Source organism: Felis catus, chromosome C2, assembly GCF_018350175.1.
Source record: "Felis catus isolate Fca126 chromosome C2, F.catus_Fca126_mat1.0, whole genome shotgun sequence".
NCBI classification, from domain to species: domain Eukaryota; kingdom Metazoa; phylum Chordata; class Mammalia; order Carnivora; family Felidae; genus Felis; species Felis catus.
This window is the reverse complement of record NC_058376.1, coordinates 74,911,030-74,937,188: the sequence shown is the minus strand read 5'-3', so window position 1 is coordinate 74,937,188 and position 26,159 is coordinate 74,911,030. Positions and strand designations below refer to the sequence as shown.

The following is a 26,159-nucleotide window of genomic DNA, read 5'->3' as shown; positions in this document are numbered from 1 at the left end:
CAGAGAACAGAGAGAATACACACCCAGTCGTACTCAAACTTCCCTTGTCCTCCAAAACCTTGTCCCTTGGTTTTTAAACAAAGTGCCCTGCCCCAGTTTTCCCTCCCCTTGGGTTGAGCATATCCCTGAGAGAGTTTTTGTCCCTGCACACAATTTCACTCCTTGGGTCCCCTACACATTGAGAGTGTCTTTGCAACACATGCCTAACCCATCTAACTCCACAGCATACCTCCGCACTCTGCCATGTAAATGGGCAGCCGGACTGATGAAGCTTCCATGTTGGAATCACTGTACTTTGCACTTTGTGTTTTTATTCATAGTCTTATTGTTTTAGTTCAGCTTCTTTGTACTGCATGGAAAGCAGATGTTCACAAAGAAGGAAAAATAAATCAACAAAATGTCTTAGTGATTATATTTTTTATTCATGCCACAGCTGCTTGCCGAGCCCCAACCACTGCCCTGTGCTGGGTGCCGAACGGGCAGATGAGAAGATTCAGGCTTGGTCCCTACCCTCAGAGAATGCGCACTCCAGTTAAAGTGGAGTTGGGTGATGGGGCGCCTGGGTGGCGCAGTCGGTTGAGCGTCCGACTTCAGCCAGGTCACGATCTCGCGGTCCGGGAGTTCGAGCCCCGCGTCAGACTCTGGGCTGATGGCTCAGAGCCTGGAGCCTGTTTCCGATTCTGTGTCTCCCTCTCTCTCTGCCCCTCCCCCGCTCATGCTCTGTCTCTGTCCCAAAAATAAATAAACGTTGAAAAAAAAAATTAAAGTGGAGTTGGGTGGGAGTTGGAGGAATCCAAAAGGGCACAGGACCATTATGCATGATCAAAAGAGGTGCCTGCCACACAAAGGAGACATTTGAGGAGTGCAAGCAGTGTGTAGACAGAAGAGATCTCCCTTCTGGCTTGCAGACCAGGTGGCATTCTAACTGGGTCTTGAGAATGGGTGGGATTTGGGCATGTGGGGATGAGAGTAAGAATTATCAATGCCCCCAAAGACAAAGCAGCATGAGCAAAGGTATCGAGTTGGGAAAGTCCCTGTATGCCTGGAGTGAGTGAGTTACCGAGTGCTGGCAATAATGAGCTACCGACTGGCGTAAGGGAGTTAGCCTAAAGCCAAGACAGAGTCCATATGACTCGAAAATGCTGGACAAAGTGGAGGCTGAGCAAAATTCAAGCAAAGATATAGGTTTCTGCTTCTGGAGACCGAAATCACAAACCAGAGCTATATCTGCTCCCACAAAATAGGCTGTAGGGCTCTGGTTATTGGATTTTACTCCTCAGCAATGGGAGTTGACCTTTCTGTGACTGATGATCAAATTCAAGAGAACTTCTATGAGAACTAAAATCTCTTTCTAGAAGCAATTACACTTGTCACGGCAGTCCACTGGATGGTTACCTTGCCTTGATTGCCTTCTTGTTCTTCAATGCTACAAACATTTCATCCAGGAGAAACATGTGAGAGTGACAGAGCAGAGAACTCATTGGCAGAAGTCCTGCGTCTGAACGCAGCTCCAGCTCCTACATGCCCTTGTACAAGTTACTGAGACTTTTGGAGGGTCTGGTACCTCATCAAAAGAAAGAGGATAGTAATCCTTGCCCTGCCTTCCTCTTTAGATTGTCATGAGACTTAAACAAGAGAATGAGTGCAAAAGTTTTTGTAGACGGTAGTGCCCTGTTACCAAGCGGGGAATAATGGTGTCTACAGCATTAGGAAATGTCTAAAACTTTGTAAAGATGTGATTTTGATTCCACATTCCTGGAGTATTAGCCACAGTGAAAGACCCACTGCAGAAAGGGGAAAAGGTTGATTTTATAACACAAGAATTACAGATTATGCTTACCTCTTTTGCACAGAATGACTTATTACAGCATAAACTAAATACAGGACTCTGAATAAATACTTGCTTTTCTAGTCATTGCATCTGCAAGTGTGCACACGCACCCTTCTATGAGCTCAGAGGATGCAGATGGCACAGACATATTTCCATTCTCAGATCATTACGTGTTTAGTGAGAAGAACCCAGAGCCAGAGTTCCTCTCTGTGGGTCAGAGCTGCGTACCTTGGAGCGAACATACAGGGGACCTTTTAAATGATGTGGATCAGATGACTGTGTTCTTTTCTCCTCCAAGTCCTGGTCAGACAAGCGTATCAGGCACAGGTACTCTGACCCCAGGTTTGGCACACTCTCCCATATTTTTTTTTTACTGAATTTTTTCAAGCAGCTCTTTCTATGAAAACACACACATCAGAAGTATGTCTCAGCTGTCAGTTTGGTGGTCAGGACCCATCAGTGGGTACCTGTTTTCTAGAATCTTATCCCCAACCAAAGCCACCTTCCAAAGTACAGAGCAGTCAAGGCCATTTGACTGTGGGACCTCACAGGGCTATAAACCTGTCCTCCCCAGCCCATCTCCCCACAATAGGCAGCCTGATATTCTATGTGGGCAGTGACAGCAAGAGTTCACATCACAGCATAAGATTGAGACATGTGCATATCAAGTCTGAAAAGGATCTGGCAGGTAATTGAATTCCATCGGAGAGTTGACTTCCACCTCTAATTGGCCTCTGAATATCCCCTTGTATTGCCAATGTCATGGGGCACACACCTCATGGGTCACCAGCTTCCACTGCTGTTTGAGCTGTTGGGGCAGTGGTCTTCGTGTCAGCCTAAAGCCATTCCCACTGTGCCCTTTACACACTGAGCATGCCACCAGGCACAGGTGGGAGCCTTCTCTCCCACAGGAACCCTTCAAGTATTTGAAAACAACTCTCACATCCCTTGACAATACCCCCCAACCCCATTTTTTCAAGTAAAGCATTTTCTCACTACCTCTCAGTTACAGTTAACTTCAAGTACAGTCTTCAGAATAAGACTCTTTTGACAAAGATTTTAGGGCTTTTTGGCTGGTGAGGAAATGGATTCTTCCCTCTCTGTTTTCCTGCTGGTCTTGTTGAATCACTGAGGATGGAACTTAGGACCAAGGTAAGAGCAACTCAGAGTCTCAGAAAGACAGACACTCATGGGTTTTAGTTTTGTTTTGTTTTTAACCTGCCTCCAGCCCAAGCTTGGCAGGGTGCCTGGCATTCATTTGAACATTAGGCCCTGGTATTAGCAAAAGGTTGCTTCCTTCCACCTGGCGAATAAGAAACCTATTCTTTGTTTGACTGTGAGATCACCCCAAACACCCAGCCCTGCTGGAGCTTTGTAATTAGGAGGTATTTGGAAACAACAGAAGGTTTGCTCAGAAGATCTGTGTTTGAGGCCTGGGTCTGCTCTCCTTACTCTGAAACTCAGTTTCCTCACATGTAAAAGTGGATGATAAGCCTTTCCTTGCCTGAGTCTGAGTGAATCGTGCAATGCAAATGAGACAAGAGAGGTGACAGCACCTGGTAAGGGGATCTTCTAGGTGGGAATGCCCTTGCCCAGGACTAGGTTGTAGACCATCTCCAGCTTGCCCTGTTGAAAAATGAGAAAACTACGAGTTTTAGAAAAAGACATTCAGAGCTACCGTATCTCTGCTGTGGCTAACTTTGTAAAAGGAAACATTTCTTTCTGTACCAAGGAAGACAATGATTCTGCAGCCTATTTACATGATTCTTCATACCCTATTTTAAAACCAGAAGCAACAAGATACTTTCATGGCTGAGAAACACTGTGTTTCCAGAATTATCTGCAGCCACAGAGCCTCCAGCCATGCTCCGGAATTCAGCCAGGGAAGGGAATGCTTGCAGATGCTATTGATAAGGAGAAAAGCCAGCTTGGGACACACCCCCTGTCCAGAACCTTCACCTAGGATTTGAGGTTTGTAATGAAAATTTTGCTTTTGCTTTAAAATACTATCTGTGGATGTTTTCCTAAAACTCAGGGTTGTCTGCTGAGCTAACAGAAATCTGGATGTTTTCTATGCTAAATGAATCCGAGATAACAAAATTGTAATAGTGATAAAATAAGGGCAATTTCTGTTTCCTGAAAATTGAAGCCTTTTCAAACTTAAGAAATATGTAGATTGCATAAGCACTTACATCAATTGATAACACATAATGTTGTGGTACAAGACTAATTTTTCTCAAAAATAATTTCCATTTTGTACTCAGCCCCACAAATTATGTAGTTGGTCCAGCTCGGGTTCCTGGGAGAGAAACTAAAGTAGCATGTATCAAAGAGCATCAAAAATTAAGAATTTCGAGATGGCAGCAGCAAAGCATTAAACCAAATGTGGGGCCCTTCTAAGCATGGGGCCCCAGGTGACTGCACAGGTCATGTGCCCATGAAACCAGCCCTAAACACAGGAGACTGTACTTCCCAGTTCCTTTGCCAAACCCTTGATTAATGAGATGTGAGTAGTGGAAGAGAGGCGTTCCACTTTTTGGGTGAGGCAGTGAAAAGCCTTTGTGCCTTCTCCAGTCTCTTCCTTTCCCATCATAGTGAACGTGGAGTACTTGTTTTCAGCCGGTGGAGCCAACAGATTGAAGCAGTCACCACTGAGGAGAGCTAGTCTACAGAGTCACCTGGACCACGAAAGAAGCTCTTGTGCATTAAGCCACTGAGACAAGGGACTTGTTTGTTACTGAAGCATGAGCTTAGCCCATCCTTCCAAACATGTAGGAGAAGGCCAGAAGCAGAAGAAAATGTCTCAACTCTGAAAGTACTATGCAGGAAAGGAAACCAGACAGTGAGGACTGGTATAATGGCTCTCATGCACTTGTTTTTCCATCAATAAAATAAGAATTCAAAGGTGATCCTTCACATGTTATATTTCTATGGCTACACATGGTGCTACTTTCTCTCAATTCATTTAAAAAATGTTACCTAAGGAAAGAGATTATATATTCTCCTTGTCCTTTAGCCTCCCAGTCTCTGGGCTGATTGCCATCGTTGGCTCACTCTTGATTCACCAACACCATCAATACTTTGAGAATCAAGAGGAAGGCACTCTTCTGGGGGCAGTGTTCTGCTCTGTAGAAAGTATTTTATCAGGTAAACTTGAATTTGTGATCGTGATTGGATAGGTTTTTTTATTCCAAAAACTCCAGCAGATTTTGTAAGAGTCCCATTGTTTGAAAATTACTGAAACTGGTCCCTTTTGTCATTGTTTCTATGCTTTATCACCTTAGAGATCACTTTGGCTTCAGAGTTGTTCCTCATTGCTCTCAAACACCGGATTGCTGTAAGACACCCCCCTGCCACACTCTGGCATGTCAGAGTAGGACGTTTGGTTTAGCGGGGGCCAGCTGGGGTCATCTGCCAAGGCCCTCTGCCATATCCGATACTGGCTTTTTGATTGATAGCCAAAACACCTTTTGAATGTTGTCCACAGGGCTCGGTTTTCAATAATGGCCTCCTGCAAAATAAGAGAGTTATTCTTTACAACCAGAGGTTGGCTATGGTCCTCCATAGACCCTACGGAGGAGCTACCACATTAGCTGCTTAGATCCAGCTTGACAAAAAACTTGAGGCCTGTACGAACAAATCCAATGTGGTTTCATGAGATAGGTCTCAGCCTCTCAAGCTTTTCCACTCAAGGAACTCTTCTGGGAAAAGAGAGAGTTCCCAGCTTTAAGAATCTGGAAACATAGCTTGAAGTAGTCTGCCTCGAGGATGAAATTCCTTTTGAATCTCATATATAAATTAAATTTTTTTTTCAACGTTTATTTATTTTTGCGACAGAGAGAGACAGAGCATGAATGGGGGAGGGGCAGAGAGAGAGGGAGACACAGAATCGGAAACAGGCTCCAGGCTCTGAGCCATCAGCCCAGAGCCCGACGCGGGGCTCGAACTCCCGGACCGCGAGATCGTGACCTGGCTGAAGTCGGACGCTTAACCCACTGCACCACCCAGGCGCCCCTATAAATTAAATTTAAAATCATTCAAATTCTGCAGTCCACTCCTTACCACACCCCATGGAATTACCTTATAGAAAGACGTGGCTTTGGTGTGCCCTGCCATATGACTGCATAGTCCCGAATACGGTCAATAAATTGGAATGTGGGCCACAGTCTTACACCTGGACAGATCTGGATTCAAGTTCCAGCTCTGACATCTACTATGGACAAATCAGTTACCTTATCTGAGCTTCAGTGATTAGAAATAATAATTCCTTCTTTGTGTAACTCTCCTTACAATGTAGGGCAGGGCATGGTATAGATGCTTCCCTTTACCACCTTTATGAATTATTTACTTAACAAATAGCTATGGGGGCATCTGGGTGGCTTAGTCAGTTAAGCCTCCTACTTTGGCTTAGGTCATGATCTCGTGGTTTATGGGTTTGAGCTCTGTGCTGACAGCTCGAAGCCTGGAGCTTGCTTCAGATTCTGTGTCTCTGTCTTTCTCTGCCCCTCCTCCCTCATGCTCTGTCTCCCTCTCCTTCAAAAATAAATAAACATCAAAAAACATTTTTTTAATAAATAAATAAGACAATAAGCTATGTACTGTGGCCCTATTCACTGTGGCCTCTTTCATCTACAAGTATTTCACTACAATGCATTTTTCTAAGATTACAGAAGACATGTCTCTTTGGAAACATTTTGGACTGCCATTTTATTTCATGAGTTATACTGAGCCTCAAACAGATCTCAAGTTATAACATAATACAGAGTGTATAAGAGGTTATTGTGTTATTTTTTCATTTTTATCGTAAGTCTAAAAGTTAACCATCTTAGAAGTTATCTTGAGAAAAACAAAAAATATGAGAAGCCTGCTGTCCCACAGAATGAGGACTCATTTTGGTGTCTATCAGTGGTATCTTCGCTAGACTGCAAGAATCAATTCTATGGGATTCTACAAGGACCTTTGCCAGGGTAGTAGTTTTCCTAAATTCCACCCATCTTTGATATTGGAGTCCCATTGCCAATGGAAATAATAGAGAACAGCTAGTCTGAATCTTTCTGTCTCAAAAAATGGACCATCTGTTAGCAGGCTGTTAAAGACCCACACAGCCATCTCAAGAGCATCTTGTAAACTTCAGGGCTCACCTAGCCAGACTTATTCTACGTTTTCATTTTGTACTCAGCCCCACAAATTATTACTTTCCCACAGCAAGTTGCTTTTTTGTTTTTTGTTTCGTCCTTCTTAATTAAAAAGAGAACAGTAGTTCTCCATCGAGCTGGAATAGGGCAGGATCATAGGTATCCAATTACTGGTCTTAAAGTCTAACTTACCTCTAGGATATCTTACCAGGTTTTAAACAAAAAAACAAGCAAACAAAATGAAACAAAACCAAACACACATACAGACACACACAGAGAGACTTTAGTGCTATAAGACATGCCTTGAGTGTTATCACAATTCTACAAGTATAATGGCCTCTCTCACTTTGCTGGTCTGGATTGGGAAACTGAAGGACCGAGAAGTAACCTGTTCTGTCACTCTACATTATAACTTAAATGTAGAACTAGAAACAAAAGGAAACCCTTGAAGAAATATGATTTCTAAAACAAAACAAAACAAAACAAAAAGCATAAAACAAACAAACAAAAACTTCACCACACAAGCTCTTCAGATTGGCTACTAAAATAATTCACACATACATACATACACACACACATATATACACAAACACATAAGTAATAAAAACGAGAAGAATTAAAGCTATCCAGATTAGCTCCTATGCCTTTCAGTTGGAGGTTAGATCATGAGAAAGCAAGGTGAGGATAAGATCCCATTCAAAACTGCTCTAAGATTAGGGATAGGCTTAGTCCTCTCAGCAGACCAGGAAATATTTGGAACTGTGCAACAGGAGGCCAGCCATCCCCCATGCCTGTCCCTTGAAACCTCTCTGGACCATCTTTGTCACAGGCTGGCCACCAATCTTTAGTATCTCCTGTCAGATATACCTAGAGCTATGTGAGGAAAACATCTTGCTGCATCCGTGATAGCCTGGGGTCTTTATCTACTCTGCTCACCTCATAGGGCATGAAATCTTAGTGTCTGCAATTCTCCATTACAACTTCCTTCAACCACAGACTCAAATGGCTTTGGTTTGTTCCTGAATGCCTACTGACAGCAGAAGGTAACTTCGAATAAGTGAAGACTGCCATGCAGGAGCCTGGGGGTGAGAGCTAGGACCCCACAGCATCATTTCTCAGTGTGAAAGCTGCTGGGAACCCCCACTGAACATCTATACCGGTCTCCATTTCTCAGTGGACTCGAGAAACAAAGGAGAAACTTAATCTTTCATGAGTGTCAAATTATCCTCTCCATCTGCTGGAGGCGAGCAGCGTCACTTCTTAACATTTAATAATTGAACAAAGCTTTACCCGGCTTCTATTAGAATAAAGCAGGGTTTTAGACACTGTAGATACTGAGATGAGTTCTTGCCAGCACCGTTTACACAATCTACACACAAATAACTGTAGCACTGGTCCTCTTGCTTGCTGTAGACTGTGAGCAGCACCCCTCCATCATCAGGATCTGCCTCGAATTGCACCCTAGGTCATGGCACAGGGTCAACAAATGTTTGTGGAGTGAATGAACAAATGCAAGCCTGCATGACTGATAGATACAAACTAAGAAATGCTAAGTATCACAAGAGATAACATAATGATAATAGTTTATGTTTATCAAACATTTACTACATGCTTTTCTGTGTTCACCTTTCATGCTCACAGTAACCCTATAAGGTTAGGTACCCTTATTATCACGGCGTTTCAGATGAGAAAATGGAGACATAGAGAAGCGGAGTTGCAAGTGCTGCCCAGAGTCAGGCGGCAAGAAAGGATTCCAACCCAGGTGAACTACTTCCGGCTTATGCTTTCTTTTAACTGCAAACATGGTGACATTCGAATGGCTTCCTGCTAGAGGATTATGGGAGACTTGTTGCTCCATTACCTATAGCACAATCCTCCCAACTTTTTCCTGCCCACCTAAGAGGAAAAAACTCACACACAATCTCAGCAAATCTGTCTAATGTTTGGCATAGGTCCACTTTCCCAGAATCCTTTTCTCCTCAGGATGACAATAAGACACAGTTCTGACCAATGAGGCATAAGAGGAAGTCTGCAGGGTAGCTATAGAAAATGACTTTGTTTCCTTATAAAAGGTTCATACTTAAGGGAAAAAAAGCTTGCTGGTGCCTCTCCTTCCATTTTTTTTTTTCCTGCATCAAAACACAGATAATGCCCAGCTATGCGGCAGCCATCTGGACACCATAAGCAATACACACAAACATGAAAGGCCCGTATCTAAAGATGGGGAGGCAGAAGAGAGAAAGATTGATGATCCCCAATGACACCACTGAGTTGCTGAACCAACTCTATGGCCACTTACCTCGAATCTTCCAGTTAAGTGAGACAATAAATATCTTGACTGTTTAAACCACTGTTACTTGACTCACCCATCCAGGCTTTGGGAAAGATTCATGAAGACGATACTACTACTGCTGTGCCATAGAGCATGGAATAGCATTCCCAAAAGGAGATATTGGGGGAAGCTATACCAGGCAGAGGAAATAATGTGATCACTGACAGGGACAAGGTACGAACACAAGATTATCCTTTAAAGGGCAAGGTTCATCCTTCTGCAGCTGGGTATGAGGACACTCATGCGATCCTCTCTTATTAATTTTGTGGCTTTGGAGACCATACGGGTTAGCACGGTACTTCACAGTGTGGTCCCTCCACCAGCAGTATTAGAATCACCTGACAAACACTTGTGCCTATTCTAGACCTTTGAATCGGAAATGCTAGGGGAAGGGCTGGGCAACCTGGGTTTTAATAAACCCTCCAGGTGACTCTGATCCCCACTCAAGTTTGAGAAGCCCTGGATATGCACACAGAGAGAGGCTCTAGTACCTTAATTCTATGTTCTTTTCTGCCACTGGCTCCTGTGTGGTTTTTACCCTGCCTGTTAAGGAAGGTGCTACAGAGAAGTCAGGTTCCAGGGATTCCCCCCTCACTGGCATAAGGCTGTGTTTGCCACTGGAAACATTGCCACCCAGATTGGGGACAGATGGAATCTGATGCTCACCTCCCCTTTGACACAGATGTCTTTTCTAGGGGTGACCCCTGTTCTCCAGGAGGCTTTGAAGAATGAAGCTTTGGTCTAAATAACAGCGCTGAAGGAGGAGAGTGAACCACATAGCCAAAGAAAGGAGACCACGAACTCATTTCACTGAGGAAATGGAGTAAATGGGAGATGAAGAATCAAATCTAAGAAAAGCTCACTATGAATCTTATTTCCCATGTGTAAAGTAAAAGAAATAGACGTTGTTAAGTGAAAGAAGCCAGACATAAAAGGCCACATATTCTATGATTCCCTTTATGTGAACTGTCCTGATAGGTAAATGCGTGGAGACCGAAAGTAAATTAGTGGTTGCCAAGGGGTGAAGAAGGGGGAAGGGGGAATGAGGAACGACTGCTAATGGGTACAGGATTTCTTCTGGGGTGATGAGAATGTTCTGGAATTAGTGGTGATGGTTGCACAACTCAGTGAGCTGCACACTTTTTAAGAAGGCGAATTTCGTAGTATGTGAATCATACGTAATTTCAAAAAACGAATTGAGTCAGTTCTCTACTTGTGGATTTTAGAAACGAACAGGTCCTTAGACATCATAATCCCATTCTCTCCAGGTCCACCATGTAGACGAGAAAATTAACACCTTGTTTGGAGCTCACTAGAGGAAAGCACCATTGCTCATGTCACCAGGGCAGGGAGCCTCTTGGACTGCTGACTCTTATCCTCTAAGGCTGTTCCTTTTTTCAGACTCCCAAAGAATGCCCCGTCCATCCCTACCCACAGTGATCAGAAGCCGGAGGGCACTTACCTCCACCACAAGGGACACAATGAAGTTGGAGCTGAGCATAATGATGATGTAAACCCTCCACAGAAGAGGAGTGCAGAGAAGCTGGTGGGAGATGGAGAATCACTGTTAGTTTGAAGACAAATAAATGTCAGAAAGCTGTTCACACATTCACAGTGTACATTTTCATAGGTTATAAATCACGTGTGTAATAGACATGCTTACATGTAGACATTACATGTATGCATATTAGAGGCACACACAAAATAACAGAAACTATGATTGCTGCTTTTGTTCTTTTATCTTTCTTTCTTCTCCTTTTTATTTTTTGGTGCCCCTGTAATTTCTCAATTTCCCCAAATCAATTCGATCAAAATTTGACAAATTTGATAAAAGTGTTTTTGTTTGCTTGCGTTGCTCGCTTTTATGAGGGAATACAGAAATGTGGCTCTATTCCCAGGAGGCTCTGATGGTACACAAGTCGAATGTGACAGGGGCAGTGTTGCCCTTGTCTCTCTGGTGCCACATCTCCCCTCAGCTGAGCCCTGCTTTGCAGCCCCGAGCCAGGGCTTTACCCTCAGGGCTGTGTGCACAGCTGCACAGATGGTGCCATGACAAGGGTACTCACCAGTGGGGCAAGTAGAGCTGGATGGGAATGGATGTCTGGCTAGATAAATGAATGGATGGATGGATGAAATGACACCAAGTGCACACTGCTGTACCCGGCACTGTCTCATATACTGCCTTCTACACTGGGGGGATTATAAACTGGTACAACTTTATGGAGGGCAATGCCATTAAAATTAAAAGTGGAAAACCATTTCTGGGAGTTTATCCTAGAGACAGACTTGTACATGCCTGAAATGGTATATGTATAAAGGTATTTTATTGCAGCTTTGTTTGGAATAGCAAAACATTGGAAGCAACCTAATGTCTATCAACGGGGGCTGTGTATAAATTATGGTACATATATGTATATTGAAACAATATATTAACGTAAAAAGAGGAATGAGGAAGCTCTATGTACTGTCGTGGGACAATTACCAAAATACACTGTAACATGAAAGATCGTGGTGTGGAACCGTGTGTGGTCGGGGCAGCCATGGGCATGCCCCATGAGGGTCTCCTGCCAGGAGAGTAAGTAGCAGGTGCTCCAGTGCTACCCTTGGAATCTCCCACCACATCTACCCTGAGCCCACACTCCTCATGAGTTGCTCATAGCTAAGACCTGAGGATGGCAGGTCTTCTAATCACACTCATTCTTATAAGATACTAGATACCTGTGATGGGCAACTGTGGCTGGGCTTTCTTAGAACTGCACTGCAATCTGAAACCCTACCCCTCTGGCCCTCCTTCCGTCACTCCTTCATGGGGGTCAGACCTACATCATAAGGTGCCACCCTCCCTTTCTCTTTGGGCTTCCTCGTCTTTTTGTCCCTACAGGCATTTCCTCCATAGCTTGCTCACACATCTCATCTCATTTTGCCATCTTCAGCTCAGAAGACCTGGACAAATTTAATAGTCTGTTATTTGTGTAAGAATGTGGCAGAATACACATATAAGAAATATATATATGGGGCGCCTGGATGGCTCAGTCGGTTGGGCATCCGACTTCGGCTCAGGTCATGATCTCACGGTCCGTGAGTTCGAGCCTTGCATCAGGCTATGTCTGTCAGTTCAGAGCCTGGAGCCTGCTTCGGATTCTGTGTTTCCCTCTTTCTCTGCCCCTCACCCACTCACGCTCTGTCTCTATCAAAAAATGCATAAACATTTAAAAAAATTTAAAAAAGGAAATATATATGTGTCTGTGTGTGTGTGTGTGTGTGTAGGCATATGTATAAAATATGTATATAAAAATAAAAGTGTATAAAATAAAGTGTTGTCATCAGTAGCCTCCAGAGAGGAGACCTGGTAGCAGGGGAAAAAAGGATGAGAGGACAGAACTTTTTAACTTTTGAATATTAAACGTTGTGAATGTATCTCTATTTTTTAAAAAATGTAATTCTTTAAAGTGAGCAATAACTAGGTTACAAAACAGCATGATTCCATTTAAAGTAAACTGCATAAATCAGTCAATGCACTTTTATAATATACAAAGTTTCAAAGATGGAAGGATAGAGTGAATACTGTTATAATTTTCTCTGCCTGCATATTCACATTTTCTAGAATGTACCCACAATTTTATGTAATAAGAAGAAAAATAATTATTTTTAGGGTGAGCAATAATTCTCTGCAGACTCCTTGGCAGTCATGTTGGCAATGACCCCACACAGGTCCCCCCAAAACTAAATAGGCTCCCTATTTTGTTGTACCAGAGGAATCAGCCTCTCTGTAAGACTCTTTCCTCTTAAAGAGTGTGACTAAACCCAACATATCTTAACCCTAACTTCTGCAGGATTAAGAAGTTTTAACTCACTTAGAAGTCTAGCAGCCAAAGACTATCTCCATGACTGCTTACTCAAATTCATGAACATATTTAACAATAGTGGCAATTACGCTGTTAATCACAGTGATACAATTATCACAAGGAAAACCGAATGTAGACATGAGTTTGTATGTCACGTGTCAAGAAGGGTTGGTGAAGGTTTTGCTGGTTTGCAATGAACTGTGAGCTTCCAGTGCTCATCTCCATTTAGGAACCTGATCTACAAGGATCAGTCATTTACTGCCCTTACGTGCCATGGGTTATGTTAGGCACTGGTAATATGAAACTGAATAAGATAGGACCTTGGCCTTCATGACACGTGTGTTTGAGTTGGAGAGGTGGGCAGGCAGGCTCACGTAGCACTAAGTAAAAAAAGTCCATTCCCTTTTACCATCTCCTCTGTATTCTATTTATTGGTCTAAAGGACATTTGGTAATAATAAACTTCTAATTCAAAAGTATAGGTTAAAGGAATTGAAATACACATTTCCCCTAGCTTGTATATGTAAAAATTGTCTCATAGATTTTGACATTTGCCTCAAAATTACACACTCTAAGAGAGTTCATGAGGTAAGTTATGGCTCTTTGCAAACAAGTTTTGCAGACATTAAGTATGAACATATAAACACGTCTTTATTATAGAGATTTTTTTTTAAAAGATGTAAGTACAGATTTGAGAATTAACAGAAAAAGTGTTATAGGCAAACTGTTTCAACAGCTTCAAAACAGAAGCGCTTAGGGGAAAAAAATTTCTTACGCTTGAAACAGTGTATGTATATAGATTTCTCCATTCTTACGGGGATCTTTTAAAAGAAAAATGGTCAATGCTTCTGAAATATTTGAAATCAAGACTAGACAGAATCTTATTTCCTGGCTGGCTTAAATTTAAAAAAATACAAACAAATGTAGTATTCTTTTTTAACTCTACTATTCCAAAAGGATAATCAGTGTCACGAGTCCATGTCAATTGCCACCGTGACCTGCTTCTTGCAGTCAGGGTATTATATAACAGTAAACCATCATCATAGCCCAGAGATAAGACTTACATCCAAACGCCTGTATAATTCTGGAATATCAGCAAATAGAATGAATAGACATACACCCAGCTGTATGACCAGCACAAGGACAAATATATCTGAGGAAATAAGAACACAAGCTATCATTTAGAGAAATTGGAGTATATATGGAGTTTCACATCTATTGACAGACATATTCTAGATTAACACTGATTAAGCTTACTTGATTCTTACATCCAAACACAGCATAATAAATGGAAAGTACTCATTTATATGCAATGGGTCTCACCTCCACAATTTCTTTTTTTTTTTTTTTCAACGTTTATTTACTTTTGGGACAAAGAGAGACAGAGCATGAACGGGGGAGGGGCAGAGAGAGAGGGAGACACAGAATCGGAAACAGGCTCCAGGCTCTGAGCCATCAGCCCAGAGCCCGACGCGGGGCTCAAACTCACGGACCGCGAGATCATGACCTGGCTGAAGTCGGACGCTTAACCGACTGCGCCACCCAGGCGCCCCCCACCTCCACAATTTCTATGCATGTCCTTGAAGCAGATGGAAATTTTCACACGCATGTTGTAAGTTTCAATTAATAAAAGTGGGAAATATAGAGAGTGCAATTTTGACCTAATGTATTTTCAAAAAATGCCTTGAAGACAGTTAAGTATCCAAGTCTTTTTAATGCAAATCCCCTGCTTCAAATTCTATTCTGGAAAAAAAAGAGGGCTGTAAATAAACAAATATTTAAATTGCAGTAATGTAGAGGTAAGCATTTGACTGCTTTCTCATCCCAAGAAGGAGAAAGGCAAATAATTTTCTCTAAATAAACTAATTCTTATGAGGACATTGATCCTTCAACTTATGCTTCTAAATTTTCCCAATTAGGGGTGCCTGGGTGGCTCAGTTGTTAAAGCATCCAACTCTTGGTTTCGCCTCAGATCACGATTTCATAGTTCATGGGTTCGAGCCCCACATCAGGCTCTGCACTGACAGCATGGAGCCTGCTTGGGATTCTCTCTCTCGCTCTCTCTCTCTGCTCCTCCAGTGCTCATGAGCATGAAATAAATAAGTAAAGGTAAAAATAATTAACTAAATAATTAATTAATTAATTAAATGTTCCCAATTTGAGAGGTAGGGATGTATACAAATGAATGTTCCACAGGGTAACCTGGTCACCCACTTCTCCTAACACACACCACACTCCAGTCCAGAATGTAAGGAGGTAGCATGTACTTTGGCCAAGAGCCTCCACAATTACCATAGCCAGGTTCCTTCAGGCTGGACCCCCTCCCAGGCTGCCAACCACACAATGCCATCTTAACCATTGTCTTCATGGCAGGAGACATGTTCCAACTGAGTGTTGTGACACTTCTCTCTCTCCACCTCCTCCCAGATGAATTCTGACAAGTACTGACACGTGAGGAAATAAATGACTCGTCCCAATTTACAGTGGTGCCATGAAAGGACACCTGGAGACAAACTTCCGGGGAAGGAAAGAGGTAGAGGAAGAAGCCCTAGAATTTAATGCAGCTTTGAGGAAAGGAGCAAAGAATGAGGCTGCCAAATGTGTTTATAGAGCCCTGGAGTATAAAGTCAAGGGCTCCAGATAAGCATCAACTCTGCGGCTGCTCCCCGAGTGACCTGGGCATGTCTGTTCCTTCTGATGACCCATCACCTCTGATCTGGTACAACGCTACTCACAATTTTTATATATGGGCTGCCTAAATGGTTTTCCTTTAGAGAAAATAAGAGCCACGATGATACAGTTGATTGTTCCCAAGAACCATATGGTAGTGTTTTCGAAGCTTGTGAAGGCACCATTACTTCCAATTTTTTCTGGAGCAGTGGGAGAAATGGTTAACTTTGAGATGCTTTCATTTTGCACTGTGCAGGCACTAAAAAAGAAACAAAAAAGGTAATGAACGAAGATGACAGGTCTTTATGGAGCACTGGTAACTACAGGATTCCATGCCCTCAGTGCTTTTGTAATTACCTACACTTTGGGAAAGAATATACTGAGAAATAAGGGGAAAGAAACCAACACAGATAGATCTATATTTTGGATAGATGAATAGATAAAAGATAGATAGATGATAGGTAGATAGATAGATAGATAGACAAGTTATTTATTCAATAATTTGGGTACCCTTCATGTGTAGTAAGGTTATGTGGGAAAAAGATGAGTAAGCCATGAGTTTTTCCTCTTGTGGCTTAAGATCTTTGAATATTGATAAATAGGGTGACCATATAATTTATCATCCAACAGGAGCATATTTGAATGTGAAAGGAAAAGACTAGTAGCATCAGCAAAACCGGTAGTTGCCAGAGGAGACATGCGTGGAAGGGGTGGGAAAAATAGATAAAGGGGATTCAGAGGTTATAAAATCCAGTTATAAAATGAATGTTATGAGGATGCAAATTACAGCATAGGAACTGTAATCAAAAATAGCATATTAATATATGGTGACAGATGGGCACCACATATCATGGTAAGCAAGGAATGGTGTATAGAATGGTCGAATTGATAACTTGTTATTAATGTAACATTGTATGCCAAATATATTTCAACGATTAATTAATTTAAAAAATTTCACTGGGATATCAGGCTCAAACTGGGGCTGCCTGGGCAAATTATAACGCATGGTCACCCTAGGTGTAAAAGAAGGTCATGGATCATTATCACACAAGACAGGCAAAAGTAAGTGCCAATGGATAATATCCTCAAACTGTGCTACAGAGGAGAGAAGATCACTGGAAAATTCCCCAAGGGACTTGAAAGAAAGCCAATGCCTCCAGAAGAATGAAGAACCCTTTGCTTCTTGTCATAAGGGCCAGACCGTGTTTGATGGAAATTAGGATGTGAGAAGCTGGCATCAGAGCTGTGATAGTACCTGTGCATCTCCATGGAATACCAAGGCTGCCTCTGAACCAGAATGAAGCCCACAATGTGCATGGCTAAGCTGAGAAGAATGTTGAGAATCACAGAGAGCAGCAGAGGTGGGGAGATCAGCCGTCCTGCAGGCCTGAAGGGCACCAGCTTGGGGTAGGCACCATTCAAATTCACTACAAAATAAATTCAAGTGTTATGTTTGTGAGAGAAGGAAAATACTGTATTCTTCATCAGAAGAACAGTGTAAATTCTTGGGCCCACACAGCCAAGGAAACTGACAAACCGGAGTACATCAGGGTTTTCAGGGAACAAAATACAATGAATGGCTTCAAACTCAAGTCATAGGAGCAATTCTTAAGGGAGAAGACAAAAAGAATCATGAAATGCTTTCGGTTTGGGCTATTTTTTTTAATATATGAAATTTATTGTCAAATTGGTTTCCATACAACACCCAGTGCTCATCCCAAAAGATGCACTCTTTAATGCCCATCACCTACCCTCCCCTCCCTCCCACCCCCCATCAACCCTCAGTTTGTTCTCAGTTTTTAAGAGTCTCTTATACTTTGGCTCTCTCCCACTCTAACCTCTTTTTTTTTTCCTTCCCCTCCCCCATGGGTTTCTGTTAAGTTTCTCAGGATCCACATGAGAGTGAAAGCATATGGTATCTGTCTTTCTCTGTATGGCTTATTTCACTTAGCATCACACTCTCCAGTTCCATCCACGTTGCTACAATATTTCATTCTTTCTCATTGCCACGGCACTCTCTACAATAGCCAAATTGTGGGAGAAGCCTAAATGTCCATCAACTGATGAATGGATAAAGAAATTGTGGTTCAGTTTTGCCTATTAAATAGGCAAAGTCCATCAAATTATAGGTGAGGGCATGATGATAATGTACACTCTTATACACTGCTTCTGGAAACGTACACTGACACAAACCTTCTGCAGGGCAATTTGGCAATAAATATGACAACACCGGAAAATGTTCATAACATTTGACATGGTTATTCTGTTTCTGGAAATTTGTCTTAAGCTAAAAATATCAGAGATGTAGAAAGATGTTCTTTAGTGCATCACTTACAGTAAACTATGGTACATCTACATAATGAAACAACAGGCAGTCTCTAAGAAGCAATGCTTTAAAATATTCAGTGACAATGGGACACCTGGGTGACTCAGTTGGTTAAGCATCTGACTCTTGATTTCGGGTCAGGTCATGATCTCGTGGTTCGTGAGTTCGAGCCCCGCCTTGGTCTCTGCACTGACGGCGTGGAGCTTGCTTGGGATTTGTTCTCTCTCTGTCCCTCCCCTGCTCACTCTCTCATTCTCAGATAAATAAACTTAAGTAAAATAAATTAAATAAACAAAAAAATAATGACAAAATGAGAAGTGACATCGGAAAAAGTGGCAGAGCAGACAGCCCTAAGGTCCCATCCTTCCACAGAAACATTGAAAAACAAGCAGAAACTATCAACACTAACTTTGTCAGAACTCTGAACAACAAAGGTTTACAGCAGTCAAACAAATGCTGAATCAAGAAAAAGGCAACTTAAAAATGGTGGGAAAGGTTTGTGACATCTGTACTTGCCGTTGCCCTACCCCTCCTCAGCTCAGTGGCAATCTCAAAGTCAGTCATTGGCCCTCCCAGTGGAGGACTCTGGTCTCTGGTCACAGAGAGGAAGAGCAAACTGCATCCATTGGGTATGTCCATTCTAACCTGTCTGGGGGTACCTGAAGGACTGGTGCAAGGCGCTCATCTCTGTTTCACCTAATGCAAGACTGAACTCAGGGCAGCAGCATCCACTGCTTGAAAACAACTGTAAGGCTCACCAACTACCCACAATCACCTGGGGCAAAAGATGGCAGTTGAGACATAAAATAATAGCTATGATAAAGAAAAGCTAAAGAACATTTCTTTGGAAAATTATGGCTTTCAAAAACATATGTGTATTTTGGGGACTATAGAAAACCATGCACACACCTAAGGCAAGTTACCCACTCAGGAAAGACTGGAACAGCCCCTCAGTTTTGAGCTCTGGATGATCTCTGCACTCAGCACAAGCCTGGCTGAGTGTTGAAGGGCCCCAGCACAGAACAAATGTGCAAAGACTGGGAGAGGTTGTTCTTTGTTCATGGTTTTACACTCATGGAAGTCAAGAAAATCTCTGTCAAAAACACTAGCTAAACAAAAGCTAAAGGAACAGAGATTTCATTGGCCATACATGGCAACTGATACAGTCTGCAAAAAATAGTTTAGGAAAGTCACCAAACAAATGGACTATGACAGCCTTCAAAAACTAGCAGAACAAAAGCCATCAAATCCTGGGGAAGGGGGATTTCCAGAGTTATCTGGATTTCCAGAGTTACGACATTATAATATTCAGCAGAACAAAATAAGTTGACAGAAATAACCTCTGAGGACACCCAGACATTGGACTTACTAGACAAAGACTTTGATTATTTTTTTCCAAATCCCAGCTTTTTTTAAAATTTATTTTTTAAATTTGCATCCAAGTTAGTTAGCATATAGTGCAACAATGATTTCAGGAGTAGATTCCTTAATGCCCCTTACCCATTTAGCCCATCCCCCCTCCCATAACCCCTCCTGTAACCCTCTGTTCTCCATATTTAAGAGTCTCTTATGTTTTGTCCCCCTCCCTGCTTTTATATTATTTTTGCTACCCTTCCCTTATGTCCATCTGTTTTGTATCTTAAAGTCCTCATATGAGTGAAGTCATATGATATGTTAGACAAAGACTTTAAAACAACTGTTTCAGGGGCGCCTGGGTGGCTCAGTCAGTAAAGCGTCTGACTTCAGCTCAGGTCATGATCTCATGGTTCGTGAGTTCGAGCCCCACGTCGGGCTCTGTGCTGACAGCTCAGAGCCTAGAGCCTGTTTCGGATTCTGTGTCTCCCCCTCTCTCTGCCCCTCCCACGCTCATGCTCTGTCTCTGTCTCTCAATAATAAATAATTGTTAAAAAAATTTATAAAACAACTCTTTTTTTTTTAATGTTTCTATTTATTTTTGAGACAGAGAGAGTCAGAGCATGAGCAGGAGAGGGGCAGACAGAGTGGGAGACACAGAATCCGAAGCGGGCTCCAGGCTCTGAGCTGTCAGCACAGAGCCCGACATGGGGCTCGAACCCACGAACCATGAGATCGTGACCTGAGTCGAAGTCGGACGCTCGACTGACTGAACCACCCAGGCGCCCCTAAAACAACTCTTTCAAATATGCTCAAAGAAATTAGGAAACAATTTATGAACAAAATGAAAATGTCAATAAAAAGACAGAAATTATGAAAAGGAGCCAAAAGAAATTCTTTCTAAAGAATCTTTTTTATAATTTCTACCTCTTCATTGACATTCTTTCTTTTGTCCAGTAAAAGTAACTATTTGAGTGGCGCCTGGGTAGTTCAGTGGGTTAAGCATCTGACTTTGGCTCAGATCATGATCTCACAGTCTGTGATTTCAACATCTGTGCTGACAGCTCAGAGCCTGGAACTTGTTTCAGATTCTGTGTCTCCCTCTCTCTGGCCCTCCTTCACTCATGCTTTGTCTCTCTTTCTCTCTCTCAAAAATAAATAAAAATAAAAAATGAAAACATTTTTAAAAAGTATCTATTTGAGCAAATATAAAAGGCTGTAGGGGCACCTGGGTGGCTCAGTCGGTTAAGCATCCAACTTGGGCACAGGTCATGATCTTGCAGTTCATGGTTTCAAGCCCCACATTGGGCTCTGCACTGACAGAACAACGGAGAGCTATTACTTAATGAGTACAGAGTTTCTGTTTGGGGAGATGTAAAAATTTTGTAAGTAAAGAGTGGCAATGATTGCACAAAACTGTGAATGTAATTAATGCCCCTGAACTATATGTTTAAAAATGGTGAAAATGGCACATTTTATGTTGTGTATATTTTACCACAATAAAAAAGAATTAAAATATTTAATGACATGAAAATTTATGACAAAGTTAAGTGAAGAAAATGTACGCACAACTATATACAGAACATAATTCAAATTTCTTCATCTATATACATACAGAATGCTTTAATTTGTTAGTTCTGAATGGTAGGATAAAGATGGATTTTTTCCTTTGTTATATCTTGCAATGTTTTCCGTCTTTGTTTTATAATGAATATATAGTAGTAACCATAAGAACAAAAAATAATCAAGTTATTTATCAAAATATAGAGGAAAACCTGGAGATGCTTGTTACTAAACAGAGAACAATTAGAGCAGAAATGAGGGCTGTTTTCAAAAATGTGGAAGAAAGACTGATCTAGGGAGAAAACATAGATGGCTCTTTGCCAACCTAAATCTCAGAGCTGGGATGGGTGCAAGTTACATAGAGATAGGCTTGGCTTCATAAGAAGAATTCTGTTAATTCTTTCCAGAGACTTGAGTGTTCTTTCCAGAGGGTGTTCTTTCGAGAGATTTGAGCCCCTTGGATACACCTGACACTGTAAGAATTACAGGGAACACAGCAGTAGTCAAGATAGACAAGGTGCTGTTCTCACAACGCACACACTCTGGGAGAGGGGAGGCAGGAAGACGCAAATAAAAACACAGATAAAATCATAACTTCAGATTGTGAAGGACACCCCCCCACACACACACACACACAAATAGAGCACAATTGTGCTTTCTGCCTCCACTGCCACCATGGTGCCCATGAAAAAGTTTCTGGTGAAAGGGGGCAAAAAAAAAAAAAAAAAAAAAAAAGAAAAGAAAAGAAAAGAAAACGGAAGAAGAAGCAGCAAGTTATGAAGTTTGCCTTTGACTGCACCCATCCTGGAGAAGAGGGAATCATGGAGGCTGCCAATTTTGAGCAGTTTGTTCAAGAGAGAATCAAAATGAATGGAAAATCTGGGAATCTCAGTTGGAGGGGCTCTAACCACTGAAAGGAACAGAAACAAGATTACAGTAACTTCTGAGGTGCTTTTTTCCAAATGGTGTTCGAAATAACTCATCAAAAAAATATTGGAAGGGGGCACCTGAGTGGCTCAGTTGGTTAAGCATACAACTTAGGCTCAGGCCATGATCTCATGGTTCCTGGGTTTGAGCCCCACATGGGGCTCTGCACTGACGGTGTGGAGCCTGCTTGGGATTGTTTCTCTCTCCCTCTCTCTCCGCCTCTTCCCCACTTGTGCATGTTCTCTCTCTCTCTTCCCCCCCTCCTCTCTGTCTCTCAAAATAAAGAAATAAACCTAAAAAATATATCTGAAGAATAATCCCTGTGATTCATTGCTAGTAGTTGCTAACAGCAAAGAGAGTTACAAACTGTGTTACTTCCGGATTAACCAGGATGAGAAAGAGGAGGAAGAGGTGGATTAAAACTCATTTATCTGGAACATTTTGTATGAATTCTTGAATAAAACTTGGGAACTAAAAAAAAAAAAATAGAGCACAATTGCGTAATAGAGAAAAATTGGCTTGGTGACTACTTAAAGTGAACTTCCTGAGGTGGTGACATTTGAGCTAAGATCTGAATAAGAAAAAACCAAAGCCATATAAAGATGGAAAGGGAGAGTGTTTTAGGCAAAGAAAAGAGCAAAAACAAAGGTGCTGTGGTGATCACGAGCTTGACAACGCTCATGACAAGAAGGCCCTGGTGCCTGGGATAAGAATGTAACAATGTGGTTGCAAGTGAAGCAGAAGCAGGCAGGGGCTAGAGCATTTTAAGCAAGTAGGTGACAATAAAATTTACTTTTCAAAATTAACACTCTTACTGCTCTTTGAAAGGTAAATGGGGAGGAGGGGAAGCAAGATGAGTTGTGAGGCTGTTGTGGGAATCCGTAAGGGAGGTGACATGGCTCTGTGTCAGGGGGTACAGAGCTTCGGAAAGCAGAGCCAACAGGAGCTCCATCCAAAGGGATGTGAAGGATAAAGAAAAGAGAAACCAAGGATGGCTCCAGGTCTTTGAACAACCAGGTTGTTTTACCAGAATGCAAGGAAAGGAAATATTTTTCCCTTTCACTGATGTGTTCTAAGTGCCTATTATGGTAAGTAGTACAAATTAGGCACTCAATAAATAGCTAATAATTTTGTTGAATACCAGATCTGGTAGAAGATAAGAAAATATATTTATATGCTGATCCAGCAGACCAGAGAAAAGTTGATGACAGTGAAGAAGGAGATTATAACAGAAACAAAATCCCCAAGAAGGTAGGAAGAGGTAGGATTAAATGTATAAGTGGAGCTGTTGGCATTTATATGTAACAGAGAGGAAAGCAGAGAATATGATGGATGGTGGGGAGTGGATGGGTTGGGGTGAAAGCCTACAGCAGGGAAATTGGGAAGACGATTCATGTTAATCAAGAGGTGGAAATGGGAGTGGCCTAATGGCAAGATTATCTTTAATCTTCATTCAAAATCCCCAAAGGCTAGGATTTAAAGATCTAAACAGGGGCACCAGGATGGCTCAGTCGGTTAAGTGTCCAACTCTAGATTTCAACTCAGGTCATGATCTCACAGTTCATGAGATTGAGCCCTGTCAGCACTGACAGCATGGAGCCTGCTTGGGATCCTCTCTCTCCCTCTCTGTTCCTTCCCTACTTGCTCTCTCTCTCTCTCTCTCTCTCTCTCTCAAAGTAAATAAATAAACTAAAAAAAAAAAAAGATCTAAAGCATAAAAGCTATCCAGCCTCTATAAACTGGGCATATATTAACTGTAATTACACCTGAAAGCACACTGAAGACAGCATTCCTGATTTTCAAAGTGCACTTGAGAAACTGAACAAGAAGACCATGGGAGAAGGGAAGGGGGAAACGATAGTTACAAACAGAGAGGAAGGGAGGCAAACCACAAGAGACTCTTAAATACAGAGATCAAACTGAGGGTAGTGGGGGGAAGGAGTGGTGGACAGAGGGGAAAATGGGTGATGGGCATTGAGGAGGGTACTTGCTGGGATGAGCACTGGGTGTTGTATGTAAGCAAGGAACCACAGGAATCTACCCCAAAACCGAGAGCACATTGCACACACTGTATGTTAGCCAAATTGACAATAAATTATATTTTAAAAAAATGAAAAGCAATAAATTATCCCAAAAGATAAACAAACAAACAACTAAATAAATAAATAAATAAGTTTAGTGACCATTATGGAAGCCCTGTATTTTGTGGAAAACAGAAAAATAACTAGCCAGCTTTTCCATGGTTAATACTTTTATTTCAATCCAAGACTCACAAATGGGGCTCCTATTTCCTCTTTCTCTCTCTGAATAGACTTTTGGGCATAAGTCCCATATCCCTGAGGCTGCAACTGGTGTCCCTCCTAGTGGACCAGCCCTTCTGGAAGAGCCAAGAAAGTTTCAAAAATGTCTTACTTGTTACACCAATAAGAGTTGTGATGGCCAGATCCTGGAACAGAAACTGGTAATTTGAAAGGCTGTTTGTCTCCTGAAAAGAAAAAGGAAAGCAGGTCAAAAATGTTGTGACCCTCTGGATGAAGTCTGACATCAGTTGCATTCATTTTTGTTCCTGCAACATGGGATTTTACAAGAAGAAGGTGTGGCCAGGGTCCAGTTTGTGTTGGTAGAAGTACCAAAGATAAGGCTGTGAAACCCTCTCCAACCAGGAGGCCACCTTTGTGTGCTTTCTAGGCTGGGTCCTTTGTACATCAACATCCTCCTGTCGAGGGAGATGCCTTACTCTACTAGATCCATCTCTGATCTCTTTTCTACCTGTTAGCAGAAAGTCAGGGTTTGGTCTGGCACAACAGGACAGTGAGTTCCAGTAGTAACAAGAGACAAATGTGTGGTGATCTTACCCAAATTTTACCAGTGGAAAAAGAGTAAGTGAACCCACTATTTGCAGTCTTGGGTGTTATTAGCAAGTCCTGATAAGGCATCCTTGCTATTCTTGGGGAAAAAAAAGGTTAAGATCTTACTGATTTCAAGTAACTTGCTTCCTTGCCCCCCTTTTAGTGGAAAGGAGATCAAGATGACCCAAGTTCAATTCTAGATTGTAGCATGAGTTGTTGGGATTCCAAAATAGGACCAAATTTCTGTGCACAGCCTCTCCTTCTCCATCTCATTCATTGTGAGCAGGAAAAGACATAAGCAATCTGAAAATAACAAAACTAAAACCTTCAGCCCAGAAGCAAGAGGGCAGGACATAGAGATGAATCTAACGAATCATCAGTAGGCTGCTTTTACTCGCTCATGAGAGTCAATTGCAAAGTTTTCAGGGATTTTTTTTTTTGAACTGGCTGTTAAACACAGCCATTATAGAACCTGAAATTATACAAATCTACCATTAAATACATTATGCTAAAACAAAGCTAATAAATACCCCCAATCCAGCACTTCCTAATCCTTTTCCTACATTGTGCTGTTATCTATGTTCTTTAAGATATTTACAAGTCTTCTATCTCGGGGGTGCAAGTACTACATAATGACATGCTATGTGCACATCTCTTCCCAACTCCATGCTCAGTGACGTCAGGCAGGCAGCTCGAAACCAGCCATGGTGGGCATATTTACACCATGGAAATCAGCAAACATGAATAACCAGGGCTTGCTGTCCCAGGGAGAGCGGCTCTGAAACATTTACCAGCTCCCCAGTCCCAGATCATCTCGCTACTGAATGGTACGCTCGGGTAGACTCACACTGGAACAGAGAAGATGGAGACCTCGTCCAAGCAGCCAGAAGCAACCGCGAGAAAGTGCTATGCCTTGATCGTCAGCTACTGCTACACACAAAATGTCTCTGTCAGAGAGTCAGAGAATTGACACCTTCAGCTTCTCCTGTGTGCATCTATTTCTGATTTACTTTCACCATAAAGGTAGTTTCCGAGGGGCCCTTGGCCCTCCAAGCTCCCCCACGTGCACTCTTCCTCAAGAGGCACTGCAGGTTGGGAGGATGCAACTCCTTGTTTCAGTTCTAACCAAGAGCTCGGGTCACCAGTCATACCCAGTAGAGCAGCAGAACACCAACATACTGGATCATGCTGTACAGTGCCATGTACTTGAACATGCAAAATGAGGTAACGAGAGCGGCACGTCCTTCCCTGTGTAAGCAAAGAAAGCACAGAGTAAGGAGATGGAAAGAAAGGTCAGTGACTCTGTTGTTCAGCTGAGCTTAGGAGAAA

General features: G+C 42.1%; 1 protein-coding gene and 1 pseudogene across 5 annotated transcripts in view; one reads left to right on the top strand and one right to left on the bottom strand.

Moving 5' to 3' along the window:
• Positions 1–4,678: 4,678 nt before the first annotated feature.
• The window catches only part of ATP13A4 (ATPase 13A4), a 122,359-nt gene continuing 100,878 nt past the window's right edge, over positions 4,679–26,159 (bottom strand). For all 5 annotated transcript variants that reach the window (XM_045037123.1, XM_045037120.1, XM_045037121.1 and 2 more), the window contains 7 exons: positions 25,982–26,078; positions 24,394–24,466; positions 17,068–17,239; positions 15,878–16,071; positions 14,207–14,295; positions 10,761–10,841; positions 4,679–5,342 (listed from right to left, as the gene is read on the bottom strand). In XM_045037123.1, coding sequence (XP_044893058.1) covers positions 5,130–5,342; positions 10,761–10,841; positions 14,207–14,295; positions 15,878–16,071; positions 17,068–17,239; positions 24,394–24,466; positions 25,982–26,078 — 919 coding nt within the window. In that variant the 3' untranslated portion in view covers positions 4,679–5,129. The remainder of the gene's footprint in view (positions 5,343–10,760; positions 10,842–14,206; positions 14,296–15,877; positions 16,072–17,067; positions 17,240–24,393; positions 24,467–25,981; positions 26,079–26,159) is intronic.
• On the top strand, positions 21,730–22,750 carry LOC123379982 (annotated as a pseudogene).